At 43.3% G+C, this 15,335-nt stretch overlaps 1 protein-coding gene across 3 annotated transcripts in view; it reads right to left on the bottom strand.

The window, feature by feature from the left end:
- Positions 1 to 358: 358 nt before the first annotated feature.
- The window catches only part of ERN1 (endoplasmic reticulum to nucleus signaling 1), a 33,158-nt gene continuing 18,181 nt past the window's right edge, over positions 359 to 15,335 (bottom strand). The window contains exons 4-22 of one of the 3 annotated variants that reach the window (XM_054083393.1): positions 14,993 to 15,065; positions 13,755 to 13,827; positions 12,641 to 12,763; positions 11,707 to 11,808; positions 10,929 to 11,190; positions 10,235 to 10,313; positions 9,321 to 9,483; positions 7,916 to 8,034; positions 7,387 to 7,578; positions 6,522 to 6,777; positions 6,045 to 6,135; positions 5,529 to 5,718; positions 4,889 to 4,988; positions 4,262 to 4,461; positions 3,883 to 4,030; positions 3,307 to 3,434; positions 2,618 to 2,741; positions 2,303 to 2,370; positions 359 to 2,071 (exon numbers count right to left, since the gene is read on the bottom strand). In XM_054083393.1, coding sequence (XP_053939368.1) covers positions 1,865 to 2,071; positions 2,303 to 2,370; positions 2,618 to 2,741; positions 3,307 to 3,434; positions 3,883 to 4,030; positions 4,262 to 4,461; positions 4,889 to 4,988; positions 5,529 to 5,718; positions 6,045 to 6,135; positions 6,522 to 6,777; positions 7,387 to 7,578; positions 7,916 to 8,034; positions 9,321 to 9,483; positions 10,235 to 10,313; positions 10,929 to 11,190; positions 11,707 to 11,808; positions 12,641 to 12,763; positions 13,755 to 13,827; positions 14,993 to 15,065 — 2,698 coding nt within the window. In that variant the 3' untranslated portion in view covers positions 359 to 1,864. Of the gene's footprint in view, positions 2,072 to 2,302; positions 2,371 to 2,617; positions 2,742 to 3,306; positions 3,435 to 3,882; positions 4,031 to 4,261; positions 4,462 to 4,888; positions 4,989 to 5,528; positions 5,719 to 6,044; positions 6,136 to 6,521; positions 6,799 to 7,386; positions 7,579 to 7,915; positions 8,035 to 9,320; positions 9,484 to 10,234; positions 10,314 to 10,928; positions 11,191 to 11,706; positions 11,828 to 12,640; positions 12,764 to 13,754; positions 13,828 to 14,992; positions 15,066 to 15,335 lie in introns of those variants that run through there. The other 2 variants (XM_054083392.1, XM_054083394.1) reach the window with 2 other exon arrangements.

Below are 15,335 nucleotides of genomic sequence, written 5' to 3' on the forward strand. Positions count from 1 at the left end.
GTTCTCCTGCTGCAGACACTGCACTGGAGGCGGCTGCTGCCTGGTGACTGTTGGTTAGAGTAAGAAAACAGGGCTCCTCGCCCTTCCTGGAGGCTCAGCGCTCGCCTCCCACCCCACCCTGAGTGTGCGCCTGTTTCCTTCCTCCACTGCGGTCTCTGGGATGAGCAGGGAGGCCATGGCTTGAGCAGAGCCCACACGGCGGCATCCAGCTGAGCTCCCTCCACGCACATTGGCACTACAAGCGGTGGGGATTTTAATCGGAGTACAAGTCTTTATTTAGGAGACTTAGAAAAGCACTTTACATGAGAAGTACAAAAATATGAAAGAGGCTTTGAATCTTCTTAGGTAAAACTACCATTATTTTTTTTTTCAAGCTTTAGAAATGCATAATTTGCACGGTTGGCAGCTTCGGTAAATTGCTCTCATACAGCATCGAGCTTGGAAAAACAACTGCCTGTACAGTAGCTGCTGCAAAGCAGCTGCACGTGCCCAGTACAGGGCCCTGTCAGTCAGTCATTTGTTTAAGACACAGTGACAGAGTCATACAAATTCCCACTTTGTAATCTCTCCTTTACTGAATTCCAGTGAAAGATGCAGTATTGCTTTCCTCTTCCAGGTGTTATAACGTGATTAAATATAAACACAAAACCAATTAAGAATGATTTGTCGTGCTTTATACTTGTACCTCTTCAATTTGATACCACTTTGTAGTAAAAATTAAATAAATATAAATATGTTAAATAAATACATTGTGAAAGAACCCCCCCTCTTATATTAGCTTTCAGCATGTCTTCATCCTTTGCACCCCTCAATGCTTCCTGCAGCACTGGGGCCGGTGAAAAGAAATACTGCATCTTCAGCAAGAGGTTGGCGCGGATGTGATCGGAACCCCCAGGGACACAAAACAGGACCCCTTTACACCTTTATTGCGCCCATTACAAACACTGCCTACAACCTCACTGCTCTGTACAGCTCTCATTGCTTCCTATTTAGCTCCTTTGCCCCAGGACTCCTCTCACCTCTGGCTCTGCAGCTGGTGACCCTTTACTAGCGAGTAGGGAACTCCTGCAGGAGATCGATGCTCGGCCTCGGGCGAGCTGCTCCCACCTCTGTATTTTTCTGGGTACCTCTGTAGCTCTGATACTGCGATTTCAGCCGAGGGCTGTTCGGGCTCCTCTGTGAATACTGGTCAATATTTAAACAATAAAGCTTAATTTCAAAGTAGGTAAACATTTAACTGGGTTTTTTTTTTTCCCCCAAGTCAGTATTTTTTAGAACTTCATTGTATCTGCCCAGGTAGAGGGATTAATGTTCCAGGGATGTGCTGATTAAACAGAAATTGCACTCTGGCTACGGTTTTTTGGATGATGATAAATGATTCCCTTTCCAATCACTGGGCCGTGCCCAGTGCAGGACGTGGCAGCAGCGCAAGGGCAGTTCCAGATGATTTCCTACAGCTAAAAGGCTCCTGTTGCAGATCCCAGGGCTTAGTAATGCTATTATTTCAATCACTGGATTTCAATTCTTTGTAGTAAAAACGCATCGGTTATAAAATCACATACAGTACAGGGATAGTGGGTGACGGCTACACCCAGTCTCCTTTTTCATCATCCTGAAAACTGCCTTGGAATAACTCCATCACCAGGTTCCCTGCTTTTTTTGACATCACCGCTCACTCGTCGGGCTCCTACCGTCTCCCAATCCAGGGCAGGCAAAGGTAACAAGGCACTTTTGGAAGCATGGTTTCTTCAAAGAGGGAGAACTCAGCTCTTCGCTCCCACTTTTCCCTGCTAAAAGTAGGCCTGTTTCACAGCCCTGTGCTTGGAATGTTTGTCCCAGAGAGGAAAGCTCCATCCCTCTCCTCTCAAACAGCCTCTCCGGCAAGGCTCAGCTCCGCAGAGTCCTGATGGTAGTACTGCTGGAACAGTCTCTCGTGGCAGCAGATATGCATAGCAGTGTACGTGTGGAGGAGCAGGCGGGGGAAACGAGCTGTAAAGTAACACACAAAATCATCTGGGATGGAGCCGAGGGTCTCCTGCACTTCGGGCGGCAGCTCTCTGTAATGGTGCTTCTGTACAGGAAAGAAGAACAGGGAAAAGCTCAGTCAGCCGGGGAGGGGTTCAGGGATCCTCTTCAAACAGCGCTGTCTGTCCCGGGTGCATTCCCGTGGACAAAGTAACCTCCTATTCATCTACTGTAAAGCAGCTCAATACCAAAACCAGCGTAAGCGAGAGACAGGCTGGCACAGCAATAGGGGCAGAACCACGGTGCGTGTGTTGCTTAACAGAAAGAAGTCCTTTACCTTATTCCTCATTGCCCTCAGAAGATCCCGTACTGAGCCTCCTTTATACGATCTGAATTTTCTGAGATCTGCAAAAGAAATGACATTTCTTTTTGTGTTTGAATGCAGTTTTAGTCGTTGACCTCATCAGTGAGGTGACTGCAGGCACAGCTCCTCCTGGGGGGAAGTTAAATATCTAAATCACACCCTTTGGTTTGAAGAGATGACAAATAAAGGTCACGTGTGCCAAAACTGAGATGGTGTTACCCTTACTTTCCTGGCAAACCAGGAACAAGAAATGTAACTCCTTTGCGCTCTGATAAAGGCATCCATTACCTGTCTGAAGAGGAACAGTGATGTGCTCCCTCCAGTCCAGTTTCACCACCTCTCTTCCACCTCTTTCTAATTGCTTGACTATTGGACCATCTAAAGACTCTTTCTCTATCCGGTCACTAACATCCTGGAAGAGACATTCAGGTTATTTCTGGTTTTATTGCCACACTTCTCCCAACAATGTAAAACTGCTACTTCTGACCAATTACAGCGTGACTGATAAGGGAGTTGTGATTCTACTTTACTCTGTGACAAAGTGCAATACAATGGATTGTACTCGGGATGGGGACACAGATGTTTCTGAATGATGAGTCATTTTACCATCTGCCAAAGCCTTTTATCACAGAGCAGAAGATTAGGCTGGAAAGAACCTCAGCCCCTCTGCCCGCTCCCACCCCACATCAGGACTAAGTCTGTATATTCACTACGCTGTTCCTGAAAGCCTGCCTGGCTCCATGTTCTCCTGCATCACTCCTGGAGCCCTTCCTCGCTCCAGCCCCGCTAGAGAAGATCTGTGAGGTGAAGCCAGTTTCTCCAGAGCTACCACCCAGGTTTTACAACTTTGCTTTTTGTTGGTTGTGAATTCTATTGCCTCAAACATCCACACAAAGCTAGGAAAGGCTGGATTCAAGGTTTGAAGGACGTCTACAGGAGTCCTACGAACTGAAAGGATTGAAAAGGTCAACACAAACCTGAAAAAACTGGAGCTGTTTTTCTAAACTCCAAAAGAATGGGTGTTTTAGCACACAGCTGGCAGACGGACGCTTCTGAGGGTCCATGCTTATCATTTGCTCTATTAAATCACGAGCAACTATGTCTTCTGCAAGGAAAAGGGGGATAATTCTTAGGCTGTAGGAAAACCTAATGTTTTCTACTTCAGAAAAATCACTATTTTCTTTACTTCCTCCAAGAGGACCCTGACCACCAGCCCCACTGCTCAAGCACCGCCCTCACAGCTACGCTGGGCAGCGCAGTCAGTAGCAATGAATCAGTGTGATGACAAAGATCAAAGTTCAGCCCTTTCCTAACCTTTAAATACATGAAATAACTCTACAGTCAAGCTTGCAGGGTTCCAAATTTTGTATCCCAGGGACGCCTTGGGGTACTAATTCTAAGAACTCCAGGAGCTTTATTTCAGGAGTACAGCCTTCACCACAGCCCGTTTGGGAATCGCTGTGGGTCACAGTTCTGTCAGTTTGGTTGGTATTTTCACACCCACAGAAAGCTCCCCGGACTCTGGTGCTTCATGTTTATGGCGCCTCTCTTACCATGTCTCCCTGCACTCAAAGACTCCAGGCTGTATGCACCCAGCAGGATGTTGGCTTGCCGCTGCAGGGATTTGCCAAAGGGGTGGCTGCCTTCGGACACCACATAATAAAAAACACAGCCGGCCGAAAAGATGTCGACAGTGTACGTCTGCAAAAAAACAACCTTTAATAGCAAGAGCACATTTTTTTCTTCCCTGAAGACTTTGGTCATCACAGGGCGGTTATTTTGCATCTAAGAGCAAAAGGAAACTTTTCAGAATCACATATTTAGCTGCCAGCACCGGCACCTGCGCATCTTAAGGTCTGACTGCAATAAACGTGACACCCACTGGTCGTGCTGCCTCCCCCAGAGGAGCCTGATGGAAAGATGAAGACTTACAGGGTTCTCTTTGCAATCTTCACTCAGCATCTCCGGTGCAATCCACCCTTCGGTGCCGGGCACACCTGACCGACGGCTAAAGCTGTGCCTGCCCACTGCCAGCTTCTTGCACAGGCCAAAGTCCGAAATCATAGCTTTGACTTTCCCATGGGCATTGGGCATCGAGATGAGTATGTTATGGGGCTTCAGGTCCCTGTGGACTGCAATAAACACCCTTTTACCCATTCTAGGAAACCCCAGTGATGCTTGTAAGTTTCTAATGTACTTGCATTGTAAACCTTTCACAAGGCTGAAGCTCCGTTTGTTAGACCGAAATCCTAGCCTCAACGCTATGGCCTTTGCTAGAGGCTCATCACTTTTTCATTCCATCACCACTGGTCAGCACGTTTTACAGGATTTCAGTCCAAAAAATGCAGCACCCTGAATGTTCCAGCACAGCAGAGTGTTACAGGGACAAGGCTGTCGAAGGCCAGACACTGCTGCTGCCGGCACTAGGCAGAGCTTTTACAACTCCCTCTTCTGGGATGGAATAAACAAGCCCCCAGCATCTGACCAGTTTCTCCTCTTTTATATAGGCAAGAAAATGTACAACTCTCCACCCGATACCAAAACGAGAGGTATTCTTACCAATACTAAGAGAGTGCAGATAAGCAAGACCAGATGTCGTCTGTTGCAGGAGGGTGATGGGTTGTAAGCCATGGTGACTGAAGGCCTTCTGCTCAACGTACTGTGAATCACAACAGAAAACGGGATTCAGTCATGACACTGATCATCATCAGCCCTTGCACAGGCACTAAGTAGAGCCCCTGCACCCCCCAAAACCAAAAGTGTAGGTTGAGTAAATTGCAGGCTAATGCTAGTGGTAACACACACAAAAGAGTCGTGGCGTGGTCTTCTGGATGAAGGTGATCTCTAAACCTTCATTCAGAGCTATAATCTATATAGCAATGTGCTCCAGAAGAGAACGTAGAGGATCTTTAAAGTCTGGATGGCAGGAGTGGGAGGATGACTAGAAGGGAGTTCATCACAAGAAGGAAAATCAAAGGACAACAGCTTCCATGCTTCAATCAGTAAGGAATCAGGGATGGCTTTCTAAAGGTCTGAAAAGACCCTGATGTAGGAACGTGCAGTTGTCACAGAGTTGAGGGCAGGAGTCACTAGAACATCCCCTGCAGCTGGCTCTTCCACAAGTTAAGCTAAAGGAAAAGGAAGGCCTTCCAGGGAGAAGATTTTCTCAAATCCTGTAGGTTTGCAAGTGACCCATCACCTCCTGTAAAGTGGCAGCACACAGCTCGATGGCGATGTACTGAAACTGCCGGTCCTTCTCTGTGCAGAAATAGCGGATCACGTTAGGATGTTCATCTGACTCTCGCAGCAACTGCACTTCACGATCTGCAAAGCTGAAGCACTCAGGAAGGATTCTTTTCACTGCAACATCACGGTTATCAAATGTCCCCCTGCAGACAGGAAGGAAACCACATCATCCTTTTATACTCCGTAGGCAAAGCCTGTACAAAGCCACTGATATTTTCAGAGGTGTGTTAAAGCATTTCTTGTGCTGCAAACAGATACATTTGGTCATTAAACATTTCTAAGGGAACTACAGTTGGTTTTGCTTGTGAAGAAACACTGCATGGAAATAGTCCAGACATGCAAAATATTTTTGTAAGAGCTTCATTTCCCTTCATATGAGATATGTTTGTTTAGGCCTTTTTTGATTAAAAAAGACCTAATGCAAATCAGACATTCACTGTCTATTTGATGCTAATTTGATGGCTCCTACCTGTAAACAATTGTTCCTTCAGCTCCGTGTCCCAGTACATCTTTTGGGTTGAACGAAATCTTGCCAACGATCACTCTGCTCGCATCTTCATCTGAACAAAACAAGAAACAAGAACCCTACATAATCCTACATAATCCTACATACACCCTACATTACCCTACATAATCCTTATTTTTCAGCTCCAGTTAATCATAATAATACGTATTTTTATTTAAACGAACCTCACCCTAGAATGGCTACAGGTTATAAGAATATACCGCCACAGACAAAATGATCCCTCGGAGGGCAGTTAGGAACTGGATGTAGAAAACCAAATGACCCTGCTGAAAGCCCGGGCATGGCCTCCTACACAGTGTTTCACAAGTGCTCGAACTAAATGAGAGTGATGGTCCTTTTCAGCTTTCTGATCTATGAAGTGTGAAGGATTTTATTTGTTCTGCTGTATCGTTATAATAAAAGACAGTGGATCGACTTTACCTCCCTCCTCTTGCTCAGTGGAGAGGCAGCTCCCAACGTCAGATGTGGAGATGCTGGAATATGCAGAATGGTTTGATGCTCTGGGGGACATATTGGGTGTGCTCGTAGCTGAGCTCTCTGTCCGTCCACAGGAGGTTTCCAAGAAATCTCCTTCTGTGGGCAGCTCGCTGGGAGCATGGAATGGCAGCTTCTGCTGCTGCAAGAGCTGGATCTTCTCTTCCAGCTGATGCTGCCTCTGTTGCTGCTGATGTACGCTCTGTGAGAAAGGACCCCAGTTCTGTAAGTGGAGTGGATTTGCTTACAGTCACAAAAGGGAACTCTCTAGCTATTGGGGTCACTACAACCAAAGGTGGGAGGAAAACTCTCGTGATGGCGCTATCAGACAAGTAGTGTCTGATAAATAAGGCTGAGGAACTTTGACTCACATGCTTTCAATTTCATTCTGAACTCACATTGCAAAGCCCAGAGACCATGCTGGTTGGTTAATGCGGCAAAAGCAAACTGTTACTAGATTGACTGGGTGTCTTCAAACCACAGAAGGATAAAGGCTTTGATTCAGAAGTTGGAAAGCCTGGCAGTGGTTCAGGAGAGGAAGAGAGAAGCCAATGGTGTTAGGATCATGTCCACGAAAGGAGTAACATACAAAAATTGGAACTGGTGGGATGAAAAAATAATCTCCAGAGCTGGCACACGGGCCCAGAGAAACCACTGTCCGGTCAAATTTGTAGCCTTTGTACCCCTGCACATCTGTGAGGCAGGACAGCCTTCTGTAGCGCATCACTTTAACTCCCGTATCTTTTCCTAGGCTGCAACGTGTTAGTGACCCTCCCCGAACTCAAAACACATCAAGCTGAGTTGGCATTACCATTGGGTAAGCGATGATAAAAGCGACCCAGCCCACGAGCAGGAAAGTGCTGAGGATGATCGTGGCCATGTCCTTCAGCATAGAGTCCACGGGAGCCTCTGGCCGAGGGACAGGCCGAGCTGGTTTCTCCTCAATATCCTTTGGGACAGCAGGAGGATCTTCTGTTGAGGAACCCTCAACTATGTCAATAACCTAGGAGGCAAAGAAAGCCCTGTTAGCTCAATATTTTTGTGGGTAACAGAGCATTTATATACAAACCTTTCTGCTCAACTGTTTTTAATCATTTCTAATCCTATCAAAGTCACAGAACATTTTGCATGTGGCGGGGAAAAAAAATCAGTTGAAAGTCCTAAGTCTGAACTAAGCAATGACCCATCATCATAGCACTGATTCCACATGCTAAGCACATGAAAACCTGACACAAAAAATGTGAACTAATTCCACTCAGCTTTTCTTCTAAGTCCTTCCCCAACTTCTACTGCTTTACATTCTTCAGTCACCCAGTGAGATGATGATTCTCATCACAGACCTCTTCAATAGTGGCTTTATCAGAGTCAGCTGGAATCACATTTTCAGGCCTCTTGGGTAAGTTACTTGGGAATTTCTCCAGGATCTTTGTAGGGGCAGATAAAGGAGTTTCATGGTGCCCTTTAAATAAAACACATGTTACAATAAGAAGTTGTCTCTTTTTTAAGAGTAATATCCTTGATTTCAGCATCTTTGCTGAAGAACATATAAAGTTGATTTAGAAAAGGCTTGAGAGCATCACTGGACAAAAGCTCAAATTAGAACATTTTTTCCCTCTGTTCTTCCCAAGCAGTCACAGGTACAGAGATCACAATTCTTGCTCAAGACGGGGATTTGGCTCCTGACCATTAGAGGGACACACACGACACTTCCGAGCTGGCTCACTCTCAAAGCAGTTTTGCTTTGTGATGCGGCCGTGAGGTGCAGATCACGTTCTAAGATGAAGTGGTACTAAGGGGGCTGGAAGGCACCATGCAAGGAGGAAGCAGGAATCGATCCAGCACTCAGTTACCACTGCTGCTCACACTCCTCTGGCTCACCCTGGCCAAGGCAGAAGAGGGAGGTGCTGCTGTGCTCCCAACTTTTGCGGCTGGCATAGACAGACTCCTGCTCATTCAGGAAAGAGAAAAGTGGGGAAAGACTGAGGGCATGGTCATTCCGCACAGCTGCGGAGGAATACGAGCTGTTTAAAGGGAACTGCCTGACACACTGCAAGAGTGGAGCAGTATTAAAGAAAGGGATCACAAGGAGAGAAAGGTGGCAGTTAAGGAAACTGAAAGCTACATCCTATTGCTGTCACAAGAGACCCTATGGCATCTGTGACTGCATCATGAACTTGCATCACCTAAAACTGAACTTCAGACAGTTCAATTTTGAAGGAAAATTGTAAATGCCCTGAAAAGTCAATTCCAAAATGTTGGGATTTCGGACACACAGGACAGGCTGATACTTTATTAATAAATAGCTATCTTAAGCCCCTGTGCCCTAATCCTCCATTTACAAAACGGGGAAAACCTGAATGTCTGATCCTTATGATGACAATAAGGGTAACATCATGCACAACAAAAGCATCCAAAGGAACCAGGATATAGTATTTATAGTAAATAATACATTACCTATCCCTCTCTCTAAAGGAGGGGGCAAATAAACAACAAACAACTTTCCACATACTGAGCTACGCACTCTTCATCCTACGCGCTGCATACAGCAGGGGCCTTAGAAAAAACAGTATGTGGTTGTATGCTTAAAGATATCAATTCATATGCAAATAAAGATGAATTTGAAAGGATTACTAGAATTCAGTAATTGCTGAGTTCAGGCAGTCACAGCGGCTGATTTCCAGCAGCTGAAGAACTCCGAGGTCTGGATTAGCAGAGCCCACTAGATGGCAATGCCACCCTGCATACCTATGAGGAGCCAGTCGTTCCAGTAGCTGAGTTTGGTCTTGGCTTTCAGTCTGCCTGAAAACTTCACATCTGTGCTGGGGGTGATAACACACTCGCCATTGTCTTCAATCGTGACTCCTTCTGTTTGTGGTCCCTCCAGTAAGGGGAAGGCACTGCCGCGGGGCTAGAGAGACAGATCGTCGTTACAATTAAGGGAGCACTGTGTGCCTATAGTATTTAAATAGGCAACTAAATAAAAGAATGGAGGTCAAAATCGGTGGGCAAGCAAAAATTACTGGCAGCAAAGTCACTGGAAGTAAACACTGCTATTAGGCACTTGGCAGCTGCTTCAACAACCTTGGACATTAGACCTTCCCAGTTGCAGGTTGCCTAGGAGAAGAGATTACTCTCTCTTTTTTTAGGAAAGTTAAACAGGAGCTTTATTTCCTACCTGGGCAGGCACAGTGTGAGCAAAACAAAACACTGATACCATTTCCTATCTACAGGGAGTGACTTTGATGAACAAAACTTCAATTTTAGCATTAACCACAATGTGCCAACAATGCTGCATAGCAACCTCAGGTCCATTCCTCCTAATCTTGCCTGGCACTGTGCCTGGTGAGCTACAGTTACCTCCTTGCAGCATTTGAAACAATTCCTGAAATATGGTCAGACATTCTAAGGCTTACTGTTAATTGTTTCATTAAATACTTAATTTGTGATGCATTTCATGATAGCAACTTGCAATTTAAAACCAAATTTCTGTATATGTGCAGCCTTCAGTGATTTATTTTCTATTTTAATGGGATCCCTTTGCCAGTCTACAAAGTTGTCTTTTTAAAACATATTTTTGTCTATGTTTCCGTTCCACTTTCTTTTTTAAACCCAGGACAGTTTATGCAGGTGTCTATCAACTCTTGCAGCTCCCAACTTACCACAACAGTTACTCCTTCATGCACCATGGATGGCGATGCATACAGACTTGTGGAGTATCTCCCTACATATAGAGTTGGTCTGGGAAAGAACAATCAACGTTAGAAAGGAGCACACAAATGGATGTTTTACCATCTTAGCTAAAACCTTAGCAACACAATCCTGCAGAACTAATGCATGAGTTTCTCAAATCAACATTTATATCTTGAAAACTCAGACCTGTAAAATTATTTAAGCACTGCCAGACCATGAAGCCATTATTTTGAATTATGAAAGCACCATTAATTGATTATTCACGTCACAATTACTCATTTGGCACAACTCATCTCCTGTTTCTGCATTATTCAATAACTGGAATTTGCCAAAATGCTACACATGGTTTTTTATAAAGTGAAAGGCATTATAAAAAACAATTCCATTCCACATTATAAGGAACTATTCAATCCAGAACATCAGATAACAGTTATGAATGTACATTTGCTAAGCTTATGATAGATTTTTTTTTTTTGATCACTGCCTTTAGATAGCAAAAGTTTACATGATACAAAATGACAGCTGGAGAACTACAGCTGCTTTCATGTATTCTTTTCACCATCCTGAAGCTTGTAGGACAACCCTTAACTCAATGTATGCAAGTCAGGTTGTAATGACAAAGCTCTGACAGACAGTGAGAATAATAGGAATAGCGATGCTCACGTCAATTTGCTCTTGGTCTCTGTTTCCTTTGGGAAAGGGTATTTCCACTTGGTAATGTGTCCAACCTCCCCAGACATGAACGTCAAGTATCGCAGAGTTTCTATCCCCACGTTCGTGTGCATCACTTTCCGTAATCCTTCACGTTGCCAGATGTAAAAAGCTACCACAGGAGAAGCATAATTCTGAATCCACAGCACATCCCCCGACTCGCTATCTACGGTGACCACCAGCCCATCTCCGTTAGACACAAAGTGGGACATCTCTGCAACATACAAATACACAGGAGATTATCTGCAGTGCTGCAGACGCACGGTTTAATAATACATTAACAGTTCAAGCCTCATGTTAACTGTGGAGCCCCTTATACCTTACATTGCAAAAGAACAGCCGATTAGAGAATCAGTTGTCAGAATTGGGTTGATAGAAGTCCAACTGCAACACAACAGCACTGCGATAGCACTTCCTGAGCGTGCACCACAGTTGAGATTTGATTCCTCTCCTGCCATGTGTCACTAAACTTTAAAGAATCACAACTTCAAGAGCTGCACCTTCTTAGATTCAATTTACCTGAAAGTATCTAACAGGGTCTAGACGTTACCCGTACAAGATAAGAACTGGCAGGTGCATATTAACTGCACAAAAACCAGGCAGATGGCTTGACTTATTCTTTATAGAATAAAATCAGAACATTTTTGCCTGAGTGCAAAACCCACGGTCAATGTGTGGAAGGGGGAAACAAATCAAAACAAACCAAAAAATGAAGCAATTAAGATCTTACTGTATTTTATGTCTTCATCGGGCAAAGTAGCTGCATAATCAAAATAGGTGGCATTCCATCGCAGCTCCTTCTTCTTGGTGTCATACATTGTGATCGTGTATTCTGTTAAAAAATATACAGTCTGTGAAGAAAAAAACCTATGAGAGAATAGAATCAACCATCTCAAATCTGAGACACTCTTCAAAATGCCACTGACTGCTCTCTGCATTTGAATTTCCCAACACTCCTGATAAATAAACATTTCAGAGCTGTTAAGGATAACAGCCAATCCACTCCTACACTGATCTTCCGGAACAGCGGCACAAGCCCTGCAGACAGCGACTGCCCACGCTGCCAGAATTTTGTCCTTACTGCATAGCTTCTCCTGATGTACTTTGTTTTACTTACAAGTTTCCAGTCCCTGCGCTCTAAAATTCAGCATGTCATGTTCTGTAACTGAACTCTCACACTTAGAAAGCACATTAATAATGGTTAAAGACCAAGAGTATAACACTTGTTCCTTTTTACCAGTCAACACCTCCATGTTCTTTGTCTAACTTTAACAGTTACTTAGAATGCTGCATTTGCAATCGATGGATACACTGCATCTGCATTTTCTTTAAACAGTTTTTAATAGAAGTTGTATGTTACAAAGCAAACTTCGTTCACAGCTGCTACTGGAACGCACTGTTAAATAGAATAGGAATGCCACTTAGTCAACAAGGATAATAATGGACTGTGCCTACTGCTAAAGTTCAAAAAACTATCTTTCTGCTGCTGTAAGGACTTAATAATTTTTCTGTGTACAGCCTAAAATCATAATTTACGGAAGTTTTTCTAAGAAATAAACTTGAAAACCTGAACCAATCACAATGTCATTTGTTATGAACTGAAATTTAAAAAACAATGACAACACCACATTTTCTTCTGAGCTGCAGAAAGAGAAGCATATGACCTGTTCTCCCAAGATACAGGAGGGATGCTGATGGGCAAAGACTTTCTGCAAACGAGGAAGTCAAGGTCTGCTGTTTCTCCCCAGTCATGAGGTCAATCACGTACCAAATATCCTGCTTTTTACCTGAAATCATAATGTAAGCCATGTTACCATTCAGTTAGAAAACTGCTCTTCCACCAAGTGCACTTCCACTTCTTTTTCCTTTAGTAGGCTCATGAACTTAGCATGAATAAAGCATTTTTAATGCTGGCTAATCTCAAATATCGACAAGAAAGACTAAATACAATACTTGGAACAGTAAATACTGTGGGCAAGCAGAAGAGGAGACATAAGTGCTAATGTCAAAGGACAGCAGGTAGAAAAAAATTATGAGGGTCTGCACATTTTAAATCAAGAATTGTAATCCTAAAGTCCCACTCAAGATTACATGAGCTGTGACCTTAAATATTTCTTTGATGCTAAAATGCCTGTTCTGTTTAGAAGCTTTGATTAAACATTTTTCACTCCTTTACTGGAGAGATGCAAAGTGGAGAACCAGGAGCAGGTATTAGCCCTTCATCAGGAGACTAAAAAAAAATGCTAAGTTCATCCTGATCCTTCACACATCTACTGTTGCAACAACTGTCCTCCTTTCTCCCTTTTTCCTCCCAAATCCATCAGGAATGAGTCAGGACAGTAAGCCACAAATTTGTTATTATTTGTAGTATACGTGAACTGACTGTATCTCAGACAATGAAGGATGTCTTCACTGTGTTGCAATGGGATTTCTAATGTAATTATAACTAACAGGCAGTCAATGACATTTATAAGCATAAGACGACTAAGCAGAAGTTGCTTTTTGCTGAAAGACAGCATCTCAAGAAACTGAAATGCCACACAGGCTATTCACTGTTGAGAAAAACTGCTTTCTCTTTCAGGAAAAGTAGTTGGTTTTAATCTTCAAAGAGTAACTGAATTCTAGATTGATCAGATTTTCTGTCATCAGAAAAGCTGTTCCAAAACTATTAACTTGTATCTAAAATAAAGCATATTTCCACACAGTCTGTCCGACAGTCCCTACATTTTCTAGTCGCTGAACATACTGCAATGTAAAAGCAACAGAACTTGAGCTCACCCATGTACAGGATTCCATCTGAACTGCGACAGGGAGATGCCTGCACCAGCTCTGGGATAGTAAATGGAAGTTTCTAGGGGAAAAAAACAGCAACAAAAACTTATTTGCATTGGTGTGATAGTCTTCACATTTGTTCACAGAAAAGGGTGGTCAGAAAACTTCAGAAATCTCAAATGACAGGTTTGTATTGTTTGTTTGTATTATTGTGTTTGTTTGTATATTCTTAGCGTCTAAGAACTCAACATGTCAAGTCAAGGCCCTGCTCTGCAAACCCAGCACACAGACGAGTCTGATTTTACACAGGAGAGGTGCACGTGGAATGGAAGAACTCCTTGCAGCTGAGAGGTTCGGAGGCCAAGACTCCGTGGTTTTAAGGTCATCATCACTTAAAAACTGTCTGGCTTCAACATAAAGTGGTTGAATTGTCTCTCCTAAAACAGGCATAAAGTGATTTGCCGTCTGAAGGTCAGGCCTTTTTTAAGTTTACATTAGCATGCTAAAATCACTCCACTCTTGCCTAAAAATTTTATACTAATGACTCAAAAAAAGGAATTAAAATACTTTAATTAAAAAAGAGAGGAGATTAGCAGAACAAAGCAATAGATTAAAATACATTGCTGCTTCCTGGATTCACCCAGGAAAGGAACCAAGAATCATTTTGCAAGTTCTGATCTGGCTGTACAGGGGGTGGAGCAGCAGTGAGTAAATACTAAAATATTTAACAATATTAAAGGTCTTAAGGGAAATCATTGCAGCTTCCAGAGAAAAGAAACTTCTGGGAAGCCAAACGTCTTATCTCAGTATCACCACAAAGTTTAGAAAAAAAAGTCCGATGTTAGCTCGGATCTGCGGGTCACACATATTGGTGACTATAACATAAGTGTTATTAGTATTTTCAAGTGGTAATTACTTCCTGACTATCACAAGAAAAGTGGTAACTATCTGCTCTAATAAAATAAACTATGTTTTCACTCTACAAGGGTGCTAGCAAAACAGCACAGGGCACTGTCCCTCCAAAAACTTGTATCCTAGCACTGGTACAGGCAGTGGATGCTGGGATTTGGCTGCTCTGATCAAGTTTTTCCAAGGAACTGATGCCCTTCCATTTAACAGTACAAAGGCCTGCAGAATTTCACAATTCTGCCATAAAGATCCCCTGGGGACTTCTCCTTTGTGAGTCCTGATCAAGGCACTTTCCTAGGAATTATGAGAGGAGACAATTTTAAAAACATACTTACGGTCAAGCCTTCACTATTCTTGCCGCCAAGTGTATACAAACTGCCATCATTTGGGTCTGGAAGGAATGCTGGCCTAGGATTTAAGCAGCAACTATAAGTGATAAAAAATTCACTGTGCATCTCTGAGAACAGGAGAGCAACTACGGCTTTGCAGAGAAGTTAATCAAAATTTTTTTACTTAATACTATCCATTTTTTGAAGTTTCATTTATTAACTATGAAAATGAAAAGACATAAGGACGTTTCAGAACTGATACAATGTAAGATTACAAACACATTTGAAAATTCAAAAGATCCAAATGTGGCAGGCAATCAGGTGGGTAAGAGCATGGAAACAAGACCTA

Source organism: Cuculus canorus, chromosome 18 (genome assembly GCF_017976375.1).
Source record: "Cuculus canorus isolate bCucCan1 chromosome 18, bCucCan1.pri, whole genome shotgun sequence".
NCBI lineage: Eukaryota > Metazoa > Chordata > Aves > Cuculiformes > Cuculidae > Cuculus > Cuculus canorus.